Source organism: Somniosus microcephalus, chromosome 10, assembly GCF_052327205.1.
Source record: "Somniosus microcephalus isolate GS21.2 chromosome 10, FLI_Smic_1.0, whole genome shotgun sequence".
Taxonomy (NCBI): Eukaryota; Metazoa; Chordata; class Chondrichthyes; order Squaliformes; family Somniosidae; genus Somniosus; species Somniosus microcephalus.
This window is the reverse complement of record NC_140996.1, coordinates 182,313,514-182,331,899: the sequence shown is the minus strand read 5'-3', so window position 1 is coordinate 182,331,899 and position 18,386 is coordinate 182,313,514. Positions and strand designations below refer to the sequence as shown.

General features: G+C 45.8%; 1 protein-coding gene across 3 annotated transcripts in view; it reads right to left on the bottom strand.

The window, feature by feature from the left end:
* Positions 1–18,386, bottom strand: part of LOC147111908 (microtubule-associated tumor suppressor candidate 2-like) — a 901,351-nt gene that overhangs the window by 254,455 nt on the left and 628,510 nt on the right. For all 3 annotated transcript variants that reach the window (XM_085999292.1, XM_085999294.1, XM_085999293.1), the window contains one exon: positions 15,506–15,664. In XM_085999292.1, coding sequence (XP_085855418.1) covers positions 15,506–15,664 — 159 coding nt within the window. The remainder of the gene's footprint in view (positions 1–15,505; positions 15,665–18,386) is intronic.

The following is an 18,386-nucleotide window of genomic DNA, read 5'->3' as shown; positions in this document are numbered from 1 at the left end:
CAAGCTCAGACAGCTTTTGATTAGTACAGTTTAAGTCTGTCAGGCTTTCTCAGTCCCAGATGTGAGGAACCTGATTAAATTTGAAGGATGGAAGTGTTACCTCCTGCAGAAAATGCTGAAGGTTTCTTAGTAAGTGGATGGTCTTGTAGCTCTGGTGTGCAGAAAGTATATACAGACCCTTAATTTTAAACATTTCTTGAAATGCTTTGCCAGGCAAAAAAGTTTTACAAAGTGAAATAAAATTGGTGAATGTAACAAGTCGTCTTTCACTGCTAAGGCAGGAAACATGGTTGTGATTGCAGAGGGTAGTGATAGTCAGCAGAGAGAAAGAAACCTTGTAGACATGGTGTCTCTGGTGACTTTTCTGAGGTGAGAAGTCAAACCTTTGAAGTTTTGAAATGCAAAATTACGACGTAACTGATGAACCATATCAAGTAGTTTTCTGCCACCTTTGTAAACTTTAGGAGTGAATTAACAATTTTGGGCTGTGATAAGGAAAAACTAATGGATAGCTACACAGGGATGTGTGAGTGTGACAGTTTGACAGCTCAACCAGCTCAAACTAACATTAAAGGAACATTTCACTATCTCTGAATGATTGATTTTGTAACGTCCGTGTGTAATTGAGACACGGACTGCAGGAGTTGGTTATAACAGGTGTTTACTGAACGGAGACAAAACTGGAACTACTATGCAAGGTGTGGTAAACCACTGTTTGTATCCCACTGTGTACATGCCTGGACATGCCTCGGCTGACTCCTCCCACAAGTCCTAGTATAAAGGTGACTGCTCCCCAGCCCTTTGTATTCTGGACCGGTCGACCACTCGAGGCAGACCTTCATTCTTTTGTTAATAAAAGCCTTTAGTTACTCTCTTAACTCTCAGTCTTTTATGAGTAATTGATAGCGCATCACAAGGTTACTACACAGGCTTATATACAGGGGTGGTCACTACTGGTACTGCAGTATACAGGGGCTGCAGAATATAGTTCCTTCTTCAGGTTACATACACTACAATTCCTCCCCTTTTAGCTAAACAGTACATAACATTCGATTAATAATTAAATAACATATTTACAATTACAGTTGCTATATACATTAGCTGAAGTTAATCAATTATAAATTCAGTCTTTGAGGAGGCTTCCTGATTCTGTCCAGATAACGCCTCTTTGGGGTATCAGGTTCTTCTGGCAAAGTTGATTCGGGATCAACGTCGTTGTTTGGTTCGTCTGCTTCCAATATCACCGATTCTGAGGTAGATGCAATTGCTACTTCGGTTTCATCACCAGGTGTATAGGATCGTGGTGTAGATTTGACGTATTCCAGTGACTCTAGAATCTGGTCAGCATGGCGTCTTACAATGCTCTCTCCAACGTCCACGGTATACATTAGAGGTCCTTGCCATGTGCAGATCGTTCCTGGCTGCCATTTCTCTGTGCGGTAGTCCCGGGCCAAAACTGGTTCTGGTTGGCCTTTCATTCATATTCTGAAACTGCCTGTTCTCCACATCTCTTCTGATGTTTGGCTTAACCAAATCCAAACGGCATCTTAGTCTTCGATTGAAGAACATCATGGCTGGAGTTTGGTTGGTAACCGCATGTGTCACATTCCGGTAGGCAAACAAGAAGTTATCCACCTTGTGTTGTAGGGGTATGTCTTCATTACACATTGCCTTGATAGCTTTCTTGAATGTTTGAACGAACCTCTCGGCCAATCCATTGGTGGCTGGATGATATGGGGCGGATGTGTAATGCTTAACACCATTGTTCTTTAAGAACCTCCGGAACTCTTCAGACACAAACTGTGGCCCATTGACAGAGCAAATCTGTTCAGGCAGCCTATTTCTGGCGAATATGGTTCGTAAGACTGTGATAGTCTTTTCTGTGGTGGTTGAGGACATTTTTATTACCTCTGGCCACTTTGAATGTGCATCCACCGCAATTAAAAACATCGAGTCCATAAATGGACCAGCAAAATCAATGTGCACCCTTTGCCATGGAGATGAGGGCCACTCCCATGGATGTAGAGGGGCTTGTGGTGGGGTGTTTTGGACCTTCTGGCATCCTGTACAGCTCTTGGTCATCTCTTCGATTTCTCTATCGATTCCCGGCCACCACACAAACGCTCTGGCTAAGTTCTTCATTTTTACCCCTCCCAGATGACCCTCATGAAGTTCATTGAGCACTCTATCCTTCAATTTGGGTGGAATTACTACTCTGGATCCACACATCAAGGTTCCTTGGCACACTGACAGCTGTTCTCTTCTCGGCGAGAATGCTGGCAACAGTGGTTCGCCATGTGCTGGCCATCCCTTCACCGTTAAATCATAGACCCTGGAGAGTGTCAGGTCATTTCGTGTTTCCTTTTCTATGTTTGCATTCATCACAGGTAGACATTCGACTATGGTCGAGTGGAATATCTCCACAGGATCCACTGCAGGTGCTTCTTCCACCGTCGGCAACGGTAGGCGCGACAATCCATCAGCATTCCCATGCTGTTTAGTTCCTTTGTACTCGATGTCATATTGGTGTGCCACTAGGAAAAGGGGCCACCTCTGTAGCCGTTGTGCTGTCATTATCGGGACGCCCTTCTGAGGGTTGAAAATGGAGACAAGAGGTTGATGATCAGTTAGTAGAGTAAATTTCTGTCCGTGCAGGTAGTGATTGAACTTCTTCACCCCCCACACCAGGCTGAGGGCCTCTCTGTCAATCTGGGTGTAGTTACGCTCGGCTGAAGTTAACGAGCGTGACGCAGAAGCTATCGGCCTCTCTGAACCATCAAGGAATTTGTGTGACAGTACCGCTCCAATGCCGTAGGGAGACGCATCACACGCCAGTCTTATCGGTAGTGATGGGTTGTAGTGAGCCAATACTTCTCTTGAAGTGATCAGGTCTTTACACTTCTGAAAGGCCCGCTTACATTCATCGCTCCATTTCCATGCTACTCCAGTTTGTAGTAGGGCGTTCAGTGGGTGCAGAATTGTGGACAAATTCGGCAAAAACTTATGGTAGTAATTCACCAATCCGAGGAATGACCTCAGTTGCGACACATTTTCAGGCACTGGAGCCTTAACTACCACTTCAATTTTGTCAGGGGACTTATGTAACCCCTCTTCATCAATCACGTGGCCACAATACGATATCTGTTTCTTAAAAAACTCGCACTTGGGGCGATTGGCTCGTACCCCATGTTCTCTTAGTCTAGTGAGCACCTGCTCTAGGTTGGCAAGGTATTCACTGTCATTTTCACCTGTCACTAGGATGTCGTCCAAGTAACACTGAGTCCCCGGAATCCCTTGCAGGACTTGTTCCATCGCTCTTTGCCATATCGCCGGAGCTGATGCTACTCCGAATACCAGTCGATTATACTGGTAAAGACCTTTGTGAGTGTTTATCGTGAGATATTTCCTAGAGGATTCTTCAACCTCCATCTGCAAATATGCTTGTGCTAGGTCAATTTTTGTAAAACGCCTCCCTCCAGATAGTGAGGCGAAAATATCTTCTATCCTCGGAAGAGGATACTGTACTGTGTGAAGGACTGGGTTCACAGTCACCTTGAAGTCCCCACAGATGCGAACCTTCCTTGGCTCCTCAGACTTATTGTTTAACGTTTTCTTCATGACAGGAACGATGGGTGTCGCCCACTCACTCCAGTCTACCTTAGATAACACGCCTGCATTCTCCAGATTCTCCAGCTCTGCCTCGACGGCTGGGCGAATTGCATACGGTACCGGTCTTGCTTTGAAAAACTTGGGAATTGCATTCTCTTCTATTTTTATCGAGGCGGTTACGACTTTAAGAGTTCCCAGTCCTTGTTGAAATACCTCTTTAGCGTTAGCTAAGATTTTTGACAATCAACCAGGTGTGACGTCATCATCCTTTTTACCAGCCACAGTCAGTGCCTGAATGGAGTGCCAGTCTAAACTTATCTTTCTGATCCATTCACGTCCCAATAATGGTGGTCCACCATCTTGCAGTATGTACAGATACAATTTCTGTATTTCCTTGCCGTTGTATTCGACAGGCACCCTTATTTTCCCTCTGTGGTATACTTTCTGCCCCGTATACGTCTTCAAGACAATGGATGTGTCTTTCAAGGGTATGTGTGAGAATAGCCGCTCGTAGTCTCATCGATTCATGACGGTCAGGGCTGATCCTGTATCCAATTCCATTTTGACTTGGGACCCTGCTATCGTGAGGGTGACCCAAATGGTTCGGTGATCCTCTTTTGCGATTACGTTGTGTAGTTTGAGACAGCTTAGTCTCTTGTTCCCGGATTCACTATCGCTCTTCTGGTCTTCGGAACTACTGTCCGTCATCTTTTGTACTTTCCTGTACTGTTCCTTAGTAGCCTTTTTGTTGTCGTTAATCTTCTTCCCGGACCTGCAAACTCGTGCAATGTGTCCCATCTTTCCGCATTGCCTGCATGTTTTGTCCTTGGACCAGCAATCCTTCTGGTCATGGGATGTTCTGCCGCAGCGATAACATTTTTCAAATCCCCGTGTCATTTCATGGGTGCCATATTCCTGTGGCTTTTGCTGTATTTCTGCAGCTCCCCTTGCTGCTGCTTCGTACGATACTGTCACGCTGAAAGCCTTATCTAGCGTCAGCTCTTTCTCTGAGAGTAACCTCTTCTGGGTTCCTTCACTCAGGAGTCCACAGACAAATTTGTCCCGTAGGGTATCTGCCAGTCCTGCTCCGAACTGGCAGTGCTTCGATAGCCCACGTAGTTCCGTAAGGTAATCAGCATTGCTCTCATCTTTATGCTGATTTCTCTTGTGGAATTTAAATCTTTCTGCTATCAGCAGCGGTGTAGGATTTAGGTGTTCCTGTAGGATATCAACAATTTCGTTAAAACTCTTCACCATCGGTTTGACTGGAGTGATCAGGTTCCGCAATAGGCCGTACGTTCTTGCGCCCATTAAGTTTAGTAGCACCGATGCCTTTTTCTTATCGGCTACTTCATTTGCCTCGCAATATACTTCGACTCTTTCCACATACGTGGTCCAGTCTTCTATTGCATTATCAAAGGCAGTGATATTGCCAGTCTTTGGCATCTTGGAGATCTAAGATGGCGCCTCCCGCGCTTTGCCTTCTTCCCCGATTGAACAAAATGGTGCCTCCCGCGCTTTGCCTTCTTCCCCGCTGGATTAAGATGGCGCCTCCCGCGCTTTCTGCCTTTTCCGCTGCTGCCAGCACTGTTGCTGGTGTTTTTATGCCTTGATAGCAACGCCCTATGGTCTTCGCGTGCTTCCCCCCTGCGCTGCTGCCAACGCCGCTCTCCGCGGTCCCCGTGGCAAACTGCAGCTCCTCGCGGCTTTCTGCGATTCTAATTTCTTTTTCTTTTATTTTAATTACTGTTCCCGTCGTCAGAGCAGACCCTATGGGACACTTTCTTCCATCTTCTCGGGTCTGTATGCTGTCCGGCTTCGTAGCACCGGCCGCGCCCTGTGTGCTCCACCCTCTCTCTCTCTCTCCTCTTCCCGACAACGCTGCTCGGCCCCGTTGAAAAGCCACCCGATCGAGCTCTAGCCCGCCGCAGCCCAGGAAGGATCAGTGTACTACCTGCCACCAGCCCGATTAGCTGGAACACCATAGATTGGAGAACCAAGCCCAGCTATCGACAGCCTCTCCTGCAAATCTTCGAATTCGATGAATCAGAGGGTGGTTGCCCATGGTCGACGCCCGTTTCTTCTGTTTGTTTTTTTTTTCTTTTTGGATTTCTTCCTTCTGGCCTCGACCTCTAACAACTTCGCTTCAGGGATGGATCCCCGTGAGGTGGTGCAGAACTGTAGGTAAGTTCGGATCTGTTCGTCGCCAATGTAACGTCCGTGTGTAATTGAGACACGGACTGCAGAAGTTGGTTATAACAGGTGTTTACTGAATGGAGACAAAACTGGAACTATTATACAAAGTTACTACACAGGCTTATATACAGGGGTGGTCACTACTGGTACTGCAGTATACAGGGGCTGCAGAATATAGTTCCTTCTTCAAGTTACATACACTACAGAATTGGACACAGGATCAGCCCTAACAGTCATAAAGCAAAGGGACTACAAGCGGCTATTCTCACATATACCCTTGAGAGATACAGAGATTATCTTGAAGACGTACACGGGGCGAAAAGTCTACCCCAAAGGAAAAATAAGGGTGAACGTGATATACAACGGCAAGGAAACACCAAAAATTGACTTATATGTATTGCCAGATGGAGGACCACCACTACTAGGACGTGAATGGATCCGGAAGATAGTTAGATTGGCATGCCATACAAGCACTGACGGTAGATGCCAAAAAGGATGACAACGTCACACCTGGACGACTGTCAAAAATGCTAACTGACGCACAAGAAGTGTTCCAGCAGCGACTCGGAACACTAAAAGGCATAACAGTGATGATCAAAATAGAGGAAAATGCAAGCCCAAAGTTTTTTAAGGCCAGACCGGTGCCTTATGCGATCCGCCCAGCCGTCGAAGCAGAGCTGGAAGGTTTGGAACGTTCTGGAGTACTGTCCAAAGTGGACTGGAGCGAGTGGGCTACACCCATCGTTCCTGTAATGAAGAGGTCGTTGAGTAATACGCCTGGGGAACCAAAGAAGATTCGCATCTGTGGGGACTTTAAGGTGACAGTGAACCCAGTCCTTCACACGGTACAATATCCGCTTCCGAGGATTGAAGATATTTTCACCTCGCTATCTGCAGGAAAACGCTTCACTAAGATTGATCTGGCCCAGGCGTACCTGCAAATGAAGGTAGAAGAAGCCTCGAAACAGTACCTCACGATCAACACTCACAAAGGTCTCTACCAATACAACCGGCTGGTGTTCGGGGTAGCATCAGCTCCGGCTATTTGGCAAAGGGCAATGGATCAAGTCCTGCAAGGGATTCCAGGGACCCAGTGTTATTTGGACGACATCCTGGTCACGGGCGAAAATGACAGTGATCACCTCGCCAACCTGGAGCAGGTGCTCACTAGATTGAAGGAATATGGGCTCCGAGCTAATCGCCACAAATGCGAGTTTTTCCAGAAGCAGATCTCGTATTGTGGCCACGTTATTGATGAAGAGGGGTTACATAAGTCCCCTGAAAAGATTGAGGCAGTAGTCAAGGCTCCAGCACCGGAAAATGTGTCACAACTGAGGTCGTTCCTTGGGCTGGTGAACTACTACCATAAGTTCTTGCCGAATTTGTCTACGTTACTACACCCACCGAACACCTTACTGCAAACGGGGGTACCTTGGAAGTGGAATGACGAATGTAAACGAGCTTTCCAGAAGTGCAAAGAATTGATCACATCAAAAGAGGTGTTGGCTCATTTCAACCCAGCACTACCAATTCGGTTGGCGTGTGATGCATCACCCTATGGTATTGGAGCGGTGCTGTCGCACAAATTCCCGGACGGCTTGGAGAGGCCAGTAGCCTTTGCGTCTCGGTCACTAACCTCAGCCGAGCGTGACTACACCCAGATTGACAGGGAGGCCCTCAGCCTAGTGTGGGGAGTGAAGAAGTTCAACCACTATCTGCACGGGCAGAAGTTCACCTTGCTGACTGACCACCAACCACTTGTCTCCATCTTTAATCCAAAGAAGGGCGTTCCGGTGATGACTGCGCAACGGCTACAAAGATGATCCCTTTTTCTAGGGGCGAACCAATATGAAATCGAGTATAAGGGCACGAAACAGCATGGAAACGCTGATGGGCTATCACGCCTGCCACTGCCTACTGCGGAGGAAGCACCAGCAGTGGACCCTGTCGAAATATTTTATTCGACTATAATTGAACGCTTGCCAGTAACTAACGCGGATATAGAGAAGGAGACCCAAAATGACCCGACACTGTCTCGGGTATATGATTTGACGGTGAAGGGATGGCCAACACATGGCGACTCACTGTTGCCAGCATTCTCATCCAGAAGAGAACAGCTGTCAGTATGCCAGGGGACCTTGATGTGTGGATCCCGAGTGGTAATTCCACCCAAGTTAAGGGAGAGAGTGCTCAATCAGCTTCACGAAGGCCATCTGGGAGGGGTGAAAATGAAAAGCCTAGGGCTTATGTGTGGTGGCCGGGGATCGATCAGCAAATCGAGGACCTGACAAAGAGCTGCTCAGGATGCCAGAAGGTCCAAAATGCACCACCACATGCCCCGCTACACCCATGGGAGTGGCCCTCCTCTCCATGGCAACGGGTGCATATTGATTTTGCTGGTCCATTCATGGACTCAATGTTCTTAATAGCCGTGGATGCGCACTCGAAATGGCCTGAGGTGATCAAAATGTCCTCTACCACCACGGAGAAAACGATTGCAGTCCTACAGACCATATTTGCCAGGAATGGCTTGCCAGAGCAGATTTGCTCTGATAACGGACCACAGTTTGTGTCCGACGAGTTTCGGAAATTTATGAAAAGGAATGGGGTAAGGCATTACACATCCGCCCCGTATCATCCAGCCACAAATGGATTGGCTGAGAGGTTCATACAAACCTTTAAAAAGGCTGTAAGGGCCATGTGCGATGACGACATTCCACTGCAGCATAAGGTGGACAATTTCCTGTTAGCCTACAGAAATGCGACACATGCAGTTACCAACCAGACCCCGGCCATGATGTTCTTTAACCGAAGGTTGAGATCTCATCTGGATTTGCTCAGACCAAATGTACGAAGAAATGTTGAGAATAAGCAATTCCAGCACATCAATGAGAAGCCGACAAGGAGCTTTAATGTAGGGCAACCAGTTTTGGCCCGCGACTACCGAACAGAGAAATGGCAACCAGGAACGATATGCACACGGCAGGGGCCACTAATGTACACATTGAATGTTGGGGAGAACATTGTGAGACGCCACGTCGACCAGATCCTAGCGTCACAGGAACGAGTCAACCCCATGTCTCGCGTACCTGGTAATGAACCCGACATACATGTAGCATCTACCCCAGAAACAGTAGTATCGGAAGCTGATGATCCAACCGACGACAGGGGGCCAGAATCGCCTCCGCACCAAGAGCAAGACACTCAGGAAAGGCGCTATCCAGAAAGGATCAGGAAGCCGCCCCAAAGACTGAATTTATAAATGGACTATTTTCAGTTAATGTTGCATGTTAAAAGTGTTAATTGTTAAATGAATGTTATGGTACAGGTAGACTATCCTTTATCCGAAAACCTCGGGACCAGCCGTGTTTCGGTTTTCGGAAAATTTCGGATTTCGGAAGGTATTTTATAAGACTGGGAAATTTGTCGGGGGTGGGTCGGCGGGGGTCCGTGGGGGGCTCGGCGGGGGGGGTCGGGGGTGGGGGTATTCGGGGTCGGCGGTGGGGGTCGGTTGGGGGGTTCGCGGGGGTCCGCGGGAGTCGGGGTCGGCGGGGGGGTCGGCGGGGGTCCGCGGGGGGTCGTCGGCGGGGGTCAGGGTCGTGCGCACGACTTACGCTGACCCTCTGCTCAGCATAAGTCGTGCGCCACTCTGGTCATGTCGTGCGCACGACTTACGCTGAACGAAAAACCTTCGGTTTTTAGAGGGTTTCGGTTTTCGGAAGTTCGGATAAAAGGTAGTCTACCTGTACTGTTAATCTAAAAGGGGAGGAATTGTAGTGTATGTGCCTTTAACGGGAGAACTACTTTTTACAGCTCCTGTATACTGTAGTACCGGCAGTGACCACACCTGTACATAACCCTGAGTAGGGATCTGTACTGTTTAGTTTTAGAGCAACCCTCATCCAGTAAACACCTTTTGATTGTTCCTCTGCAGTCTCTGTCGATTATTTGAAGGACACACTACCTAAAGATTCACGGATTCAACATGTTACATCTCCTGCGCATGCACGGGAAGGTGCCGGGCGAAGGGGAAGGGGTGCTGGGGGTGATAAAGGAGTGGACTAGGGTGTCTTGGAGGGAGCGGTCCCTACGGAATGCTGAAAGGGGAGGGAAGGGGAAGATGCGTTTGGTGGTGGGATCACTTTGGAGGTGGCGGAAATGACGGAAAATGATCCGTTGAATGTGGAGGCTGGTGGGGTGAAAGGTGAGGACAAGGGGAACCCTATTGTGGTTCCGGGAGGGAGGGGCAGGGGTGAGGGCAGAAGTGCGGGAGATAGAACGGACACGTTCGAGGGCCGTGTCAACTACGGTAGAGGGGAATCCTCGGTTGAGGAAAAAGGAAGACATGTCGGAAGCACTGGTGTGGAAGGTGGCATCGTCAGAGCAGATGTGGCGGAGACGGAGAAACTGGGAGAATGGAATAGAGTCCTTACAGGAGGCAGGGTGGGAGGAAGTGTAGTCCAGGTAGCTGTGGGAGTCAGTGGGCTTGTAGTGAATATTGGTCAATAACCTATCCCTAGAGATGGAGACGGAGAAGTTGAGGAAGGGAAGGGAAGAGTCAGAGAGGGACCATGTGAAGGTGAGGGAAGGGTGGAAATTGGAGGCAAAGTGAATGAAATTGTCTAGGTCAGGGCGAGAGCAGGAAATGGCACCGATACAGTCATCAATGTATCGGAAAAAGAGGTGAGGGAGGGGACCCGAGTAGGACTGGAACAAAGAGTGTTCCACATATCCCACGAAAAGGCAGGCATCCTCCGCCATTTCCGCCACCTCCAAAGTGATCTCACCACCAAACGCATCTTCCCCTCCCCTCCCCTTTCAGCATTCCATAGGGACCGCTCCCTCAGAGACACCCGAGTCCACTCCTTTATCACCCCCAGCACCCCTTCCTCTTCGCCTGGCACCTTCCCGTGCAAGCGCAGGAGATGTAACACCTGCCCTTATACCTCCCGCCTTCCCACTGTCCAGGGCCCCAAACACCCCTTCCAGTTCAAACAGCGATTTACTTGTACTTCTTGCAATCTAGTATACTGTATTCGCTGCTCACGATGTGGTCTCCTCTACATTGGGGAGCCCAAACGCAGATTGGGTGACCGCTTTGCGGAACACCTCTGTTCAGTCCATAAGGGTGACCCCGAGCTTCCGGTCGCCTGTCATTTTAATTCACCGCCCCATTCCCACTTGGACCTCACCGTCCTTGGCCTCTTGCATTGTTCCACGGAAGCTCAATGTAAACTCGAGGAACAGCACCTCATCTTCCGATTAGGCACTTTACAGCCTTCCGGACTCAATATCGAGTTCAACAATTTCAGATCATAACCTCGGCCTCTATTACATTTTTACTTATATTTCTCATCCACACCTTTGTTTTGGTTTCCCCACCCCCCCTTTCCTTTTTTTTCTCTCTCCCACATGGCAGCTGTCTCCCATTCTGCCAGCGCATTTCACACCTAATCTAGAGCTGTCGTTTGTCTCCACTAGTCCTATCACCATCTCGTCTCGTTTTGAATACCTCTTAATGTCTCTTGTTCTCTTTTGTTCTCTCCCAGCCCGGCCTCTTAATCTATTTCATTCCCTGTGCCTCTTTAGTCTTGATAAAGGGTTTTGACCCAAAACGTTGACTCTAATTTCTCTCCACGGATGTTGCTTGGCCTGCTGAGTTTTTCCAGCATTATCTGTTGTTATTTCGGATTTCCAGCATCTGCAGTATTTTGCTATCGTATTACTGCCTTCATATTTCTATCTAGTGTTACCTGTCTTTGACTTCCAATAGAGAAGTAATAATTTATTAAAAAGATATTCAAGGGAACCAAGGGATATGGGGATAGTGCAGGAAGGTGGAGTTGAGATAGAAGATCAGCCATGATCTCCTTGAATGGTGAAGCAGGTTCAAAGGGCTGAAAAGCCTACTCCTGCTCCTATTTCTTATGTTCTTATGTTCTCATTTATCTTGATCTCAAAAAATTTACTACATGCAGCTCCCCTGATGGTTCAGTTGGTGAGTGCACAGCTTAGTATGAAACTGAGCCATATTGAATCCATGGTCTGTGTTGAGCAAGCTGATTTAAAGTGGGACACTCGTGGCGGATGCTACAATTGGCCGTAATGCCCCTGGGCTAGGGAGGGGAAAGCTTAAGCAGGGTTGCTGCTCCTGATCACTGTCCACTGAACTGTTTGCTGTGTGGACATTGGATGAGGAGAGAATCGGGCTCAGCTGCAATGCCCTCCATGATCAAATAGCCCGCTGACACTTTTGAAATAAGTTGCCTTATTGAGACGACTGATTTGTAATGGAGTGGTAGGGTCTAAAAAGTCTTATTCTCTGAAGTAATTTACAGAATTATGTTGTTATCAGCATCAAAAACGACAAGTGAAGCATTTGCTCTAACTGTTGAGATGTCCCTTGATACCGTTGATACACAAAGATAATGCTTGTGCAGCTATCTCTCCAGCGCAAACAAATGTAAAAGCCGTAGAGTAAATAATGAAGCAGCTAATTACATCCACTAGTCATGGACAATTGATTTAGCACTTCAAACGTCAATGATTTTAGCAATTCCTAAAGAACTGTTAGCTTTAATGCGATTCTAGAAAGTACAGTGGGATGCAGAGATGCATTTCACAGCAGACTTGGTAACATGAGACAAACATGAGATATTTATATAACAATAAACATGTTAGGGCAAATCATAAATGCTAATCAATATGGGTATAATAAAATTGTTTTATATCAGCTGTTTACAATCACAGAATTCCCAAACACCACACCATTTCTTAATCATGCCACACAATTTATTGAATTTTATTTCATAATAATTTTATGCTAAACTTTTTCTATCGCAAAGCACATCAGCTGGCAGGGAATGGGCAGTCCTAGGCCACACACACAAGACCAGAATCAGAGGACAGCTGTATCCCCCAGTCCCTTCGCCCTACGATTGGTGGCCGTACTTTCAGCCGTCTAGACCCTAAGCTCCGGAATTCCCTCCCTAAACCTCTCTGCATTTCTCTCATCCTTTAAGACCCTCCTTAAAACCTGTCTGATTATGTTCCTGTGAAGCGCCTTGGGGTGTTTTCCTACATTAAGGGTGCTATTCAAATGCAAGTTGTTGTTGTTTGTTGTTGAAGGGTGAGGAAATACATCTAAGACTGGAAAATGTTGCAGAGTTAGGATGAGGCAAGGCTGAGAAAGGATTTGAAGACAAGGATGAGGATTTTGAATCTAATGTGTTTTGAGGACAGTGAGCTAATTTGGGCTAGTAATGACAAAGGTGATGAGTGAGCAGGACTTAATACAGGACAGCATATCAGTTGCTGCGTATGGGGCATGTTGGAGTTAGTGGAAGATGAGATGCCAGTAAGTAGGACGCTGGAATAATCAAGAGTGGAGATGAGAAAAGCATGAGATTCAGCAACACTGTGGCTGAGGGTAGGGATGGAGTTGGGCAATGTTTTGCAGGTGGAAATAGATGGTCTTGGTGATTAACAGGATGTGGAGTTTGATGCTCAGCTCAGGGCCAAACAGGACGTCAAGACTTCGCACGGTCTCATTCAAATTGAACAAGTAGCTGGTGATGGGAATAGAATCAGTAGTAGGGGACTCGAGTTTATGGCAGGGGCCAAAAATGACAGCTTTGGTTTTCCCAGTGTTAAGTTGGAGGAAACTGCAGCTCATTCATGATTTGATGTTGGTCAAGCAGTCTGACAGCACGGAGGGGTCATATGGACAAGAGAGGTAATGGACAAGAGAGGTAATGGACAAGAGAGGTAATGGGCAGGTAGAGCTGGATGACATAAGCGTACATATGGAAGCTCATTTCATATCTTTGGATGATATCACCAAAAGGAAGTTTTTAGAAGAAGAAAAGGGCCAGAGATGGAACTTGGGGGACCCTGGAGGGCAGGGAAGAGAAGCCATTGCTGAAGATGTGCTAACTTTGTTTCAATGGACAAGAGTTGAACCATGCAAGGAGTACCTCGTGGAGCTAGATAACGAAAGTGAGGCGATGAAGCAGGATCCAGAGCCAAAAATAACTTGATGGTATTAGGGTGCAACTCACTTTTAATAAAAATGTAGAAAACCCTTGTGACTTCTAATGGATAATACCAGTACTGCACACTGTTTGCTTTTTGAATAAATAGGGTACATTTCTGACTTACTGCCTGGTGTTGTGTATTGGCCGCCCGTTATAGAAATTGCCTGATTTTCATTTCCATTTCCAGTTTTACAGCCAGTTGAAAATATGTTTAATGTCAAACAATTTAAATGTTAAAAAATAAATATTTTCACTTTTCAGTCCTTAACTGTCCATTGCTTCTCTTAACTTTTAATTCTGAATGGATAACTAGTTTCTATCTGACTTCAATGCTATAAGTATGTCTATTGTCCTAGTCCCCTTAGGTGAATTTGGGGGCAAAGATAAGCGGACTCCACTGTACTTGTTAGCTGCATGTGTTCTGGGCTAGCTTACATGATAGGAAAATACCCTTAAAGATGAAGCTTTTAGTAAAGACAGTGGCCCCAGGGGCTGGGGCACACTCTCGGTGTAAATTGGCAGAAAAGTGGGTGGGACCCAGAATTGCCAGGCGAAAGTTCTGTCTGCCCCATTGAAAGCTCATGATGTAACTTTTGATTTAAAGTAGAAGGTAAGTGTAGTGAGAAGTATTTTCAAAGTAAAGTGCCCCACTTCATCGTGTAAGTTTAAAAAAATGTCCATGTTTCGCTGGGGGTGGGGAGCGGTGACATTCTAATTTGAAGTAATTTCCTCTCTATTTGAAGAGAGGCTATCTCTGGCCCGTTTCTTTTCTTCATCTAAATACTTCCTTTTGGTGATATCATCCAGAATACAACTGGCACTGACTACAGGACCGGTCAGTGAGCAACTCCAATTGTCACACATTGGGATTCTTTCTGTACATTTTTACCTCAGGATCTCATAAGTGTCATCGACACCTGAATCTACAACATTTTTAAAAAATAGATCATTTTTCCAGTGCTTTGATTGCATTTTATTGAATACTAGTAATAAAATGGTATGTCATTAGAATTTTATACATTGGATTAGCATGGAGAACAATTGATTTGTTAATAACAGGCTAACCTCAACAATATTTGATCTGGTAGCTATATCACTAGCTTCTGAACCAGATGGATAGAAGATTAAGTGATAAGCCCCAGGGCATTAACTCTACCCTCACAGTTATGATGACTCACTTCTCAACTGGGACATTGGGGGAAGCACTTTCAGACAATGAAATCTTCCAGCACTAGGAGAACTTTGAAAAAAGTCTTGGTTGGTCTTCGTGCTGACCATAGAATGCCATTGACAGTGAAGTTTCAGTCTTAAACATCCAGTGCTGTACAGAGGTATCTCTACTTAATCTGTCAGGACTGAAATCAACTAATGCCCACGTATATGTTTTTTTACATCAGTATATGAAATAAAATTTTAGGAAGTATATTTACTATTTACTAATAAATATTTACTATTGTGTATAATTACTAAATACATCCCTAACTGATATACCTTCCTGTCACTGCAATTTAATTTATTGAACATTTGGTGATCAAAGCAGATTCTGTGGGACTGAAATTCCCTTAGGCTCATTTTCGGGCCTAAAATATTTAAGTGCACAAATTGCATGTTGACAATTTTAGACATTTTATACTAACTATGGGCTGTTTTCTGTTAATACTCACTGCCTGCCGCGGTGGTTTTAGGTGCAGGAAGCAGACTCCAGCGATTTGCTGCTGGACTGCTCGGAGGCTGCAGTCCGATCTTACCAACCCCGTTGGAAACATCATTTACTGAGGCTGCTGCCTTTGAGCTGATTTTCTCTTCACTCCCACTGTTGGAACCTGCAAAAATTCCACCATGTGCTCATTATAATTTCACAACAACTTAACATGGACCTTATCATCCAACCAAAACTATATAGTTGGTTAAAGATATATTAATAAATAAGTGAAACATTAACAAATATAAGAGGTTCCCTATTTTGCATTTTAAAAACGAAATTCCAATTTGTGATTCATAAAGTCAAAAGCAAAAAAAAAAACCCTGCCTTTTATCATTGTGTGTTAACATTCTCAGTTACATTTTTCTGCTGCTCTTGCTGTTGACTTTTCTGGTTATACTTTATGCCCAGCTGTGGGACATTCACTGGTGCATATTCTTTAATACAGTCTGTAATGTACTTGGCTTGCAAGAATCATAGAGTCATAGAGTTATACAGCACAGAAAGAGGCCCTTCAGCCCATCGTGTCTGCGCCGGCCATCAAGCCCTATCTATTCTAATCCCATTTTCCAGCACTTAGTCCGTAGCCTTGTATGTTATGGCGTTTCAAGTGCTCATCTAAATGCTTCTTCAATATTGTGAGGGTTCCTGCCTCTACCACCCTTTCAGGCAGTGAGTTCCAGATTCTAACCACCCTCTGGGTGAAAAAGTTTTTCCTCAAATCCCCTCTAAACCTCCTGCCCCTTACCTTGAAACTATGCCCTCTGGTTACTGACCCCTCTACTAAGGGGAAAAGTTCCTTTCTATCTACCGTATCTATGCCACTCATAATTTTGTACACCTCAATCAGGTCCCCCCTCAGCCTTCTCTGCTCTCAGGAAAACAACCCCAGCCTGTCCAGTCTCTCTTCATAGCTGAAGCGCTCCAGCCCAGGTAACATCCTGGTGAATCTCCTCTGCACCCTCTCCAATGCAATCACATCCTTCCTATAGTGTGGCGACCAGAACTGCACACAGTATTCCAGCTGTGGCCTAACTAACATTTTGTACAGCTCCATCATAACCTCCCTGCTCTTATATTCTATGCCTCGGCTAATGAAGGCAAGTATCCCATATGCCTTCTTAAGAGTTCCGTTGTAACATAAATGAAGTGTATTGGTCCAGCAACGCCATTTGCTCTGTGCATAAACCTTTAATATAGTATTGGGCTTAAATTTAGTTTCAAAAAGTAAAGTGAATAAATGGAGCCATTTCCTGAAACAGATCTATGATATTAAACCTATTAAACCATTTCTTGTGCAGTGTTTTTCCCTACATTAAGGAGCGTACTGAATATTCCTGGGCCCATGAAACTGCTTTACTTGGATCAACAAATACTAAACTGCACCTCACATTCTGGGATTTTAGTAGCTGTCAATTAGAATGACCCCCTCATTATAACATAGGGCTCAAAATTCCAGGGCCCCTGCTCCACTGCCAGATATGTGGCAGAACAGGACTCTTGGCATTCTGCTGGGAGGATGCTAATCCTGCCCCAAATCCATCCCAGGGATGGGGAGAGCATCCCACCCCTAAAAAGGCGCACAATGGAACTTGTGCCTGTTCTCAGTGGATGTGGCTTCCGCAGGGCCTAAGGAGGGTGTACTAGGAAGCCTCCAGAATTGCCCCCAAAGCTAGCTGTGAAATAGGCGGGGCAAGTGGTCCACTCCAAATTTAGGAAGGAGCCTTACTGTGCTGGAAACCAGGTGGATCCAAGTGCCACCCCAAATTCCTGCACCTTCCTGAAATTGCCCGAGTTGTGCCCTCTCCCATCCCAAGAATGTCAGTCCCTATAGTTTTTAGATGCGTCTCAAATACTGGATTACAATCAAAGTTTACAAAAGCTGCCTCATTGGTTCAGTTGCTAAAGGCATTAGCCAGAGTTTCTCTGTCATAACTTCAGCAGACCAGGAGCCACACTGCCAGCCAGTTGTTCGACACCACTTCCAGAATTTTCCATCAATATTAATGGGCAGACATATTGTAATAGCATGCAAATGACAGGAATAAGTCATCCAACGAATGTCCTGTTACTTGCACCTTAGCAACATTGGCTACTGGGAACATTTGTTCATTCTTTGCGTTCAGGTAGCTATAGCAATGTGGGTTTTTTACAATTTAAAGATCACCTTAGCCTGTGCCATCGATTGCAGGGTAATTGGCCGCATAGATGGAGGCCTTTTTGGAATTTAAAAAAAAATTTGTTGGCCAGCACAAAAGCCACTGGCCACACCAGGTTGGGGTCGTTCGCTGAGGCTAGCTGCAGCTATTTAGGGACAAATGTGAGCTTAGCTGTGATTCCCACCATGGTGAAATAGCCAGCCAATACTCACTGTCTAGACTTAGACATGAAGAATGGCCACTTGTGTGAGGTACTGTAGGGAAGCTGCTGGTGGTAGAATCAAACCCAAGCTTGAGCCATATCTGAGGGGGTGACAATTAGGGGGAAGAAATAAAGTTTACTCATGTTCATGTTACAAAAAATGCTGATTTAAACTGCTTTTTTGTTGAGAAGCTTCTTGAGACCTGTGCTAAAACTGTCCTTCTGTTACCAATAACCTGTGCCTATTCATTCATGAATTTTTATGTATAACAGCACCAAGTGGGATACCATCTGCCAGCTGCCAGACTTCATAAGGTGCTTTTCTGACCTTTTGGAACAGTAGCTTTATTTTAATGATTACAACAGCACTTAGCAAGGTCTCAGTAGGTCTTTTGGAAATATGCATACATGGATTATTTCTTCAGATGCACGTGCTGGATTTTCCATGTTACTGTGGCATCTCTAATCTCATTTCACTTATT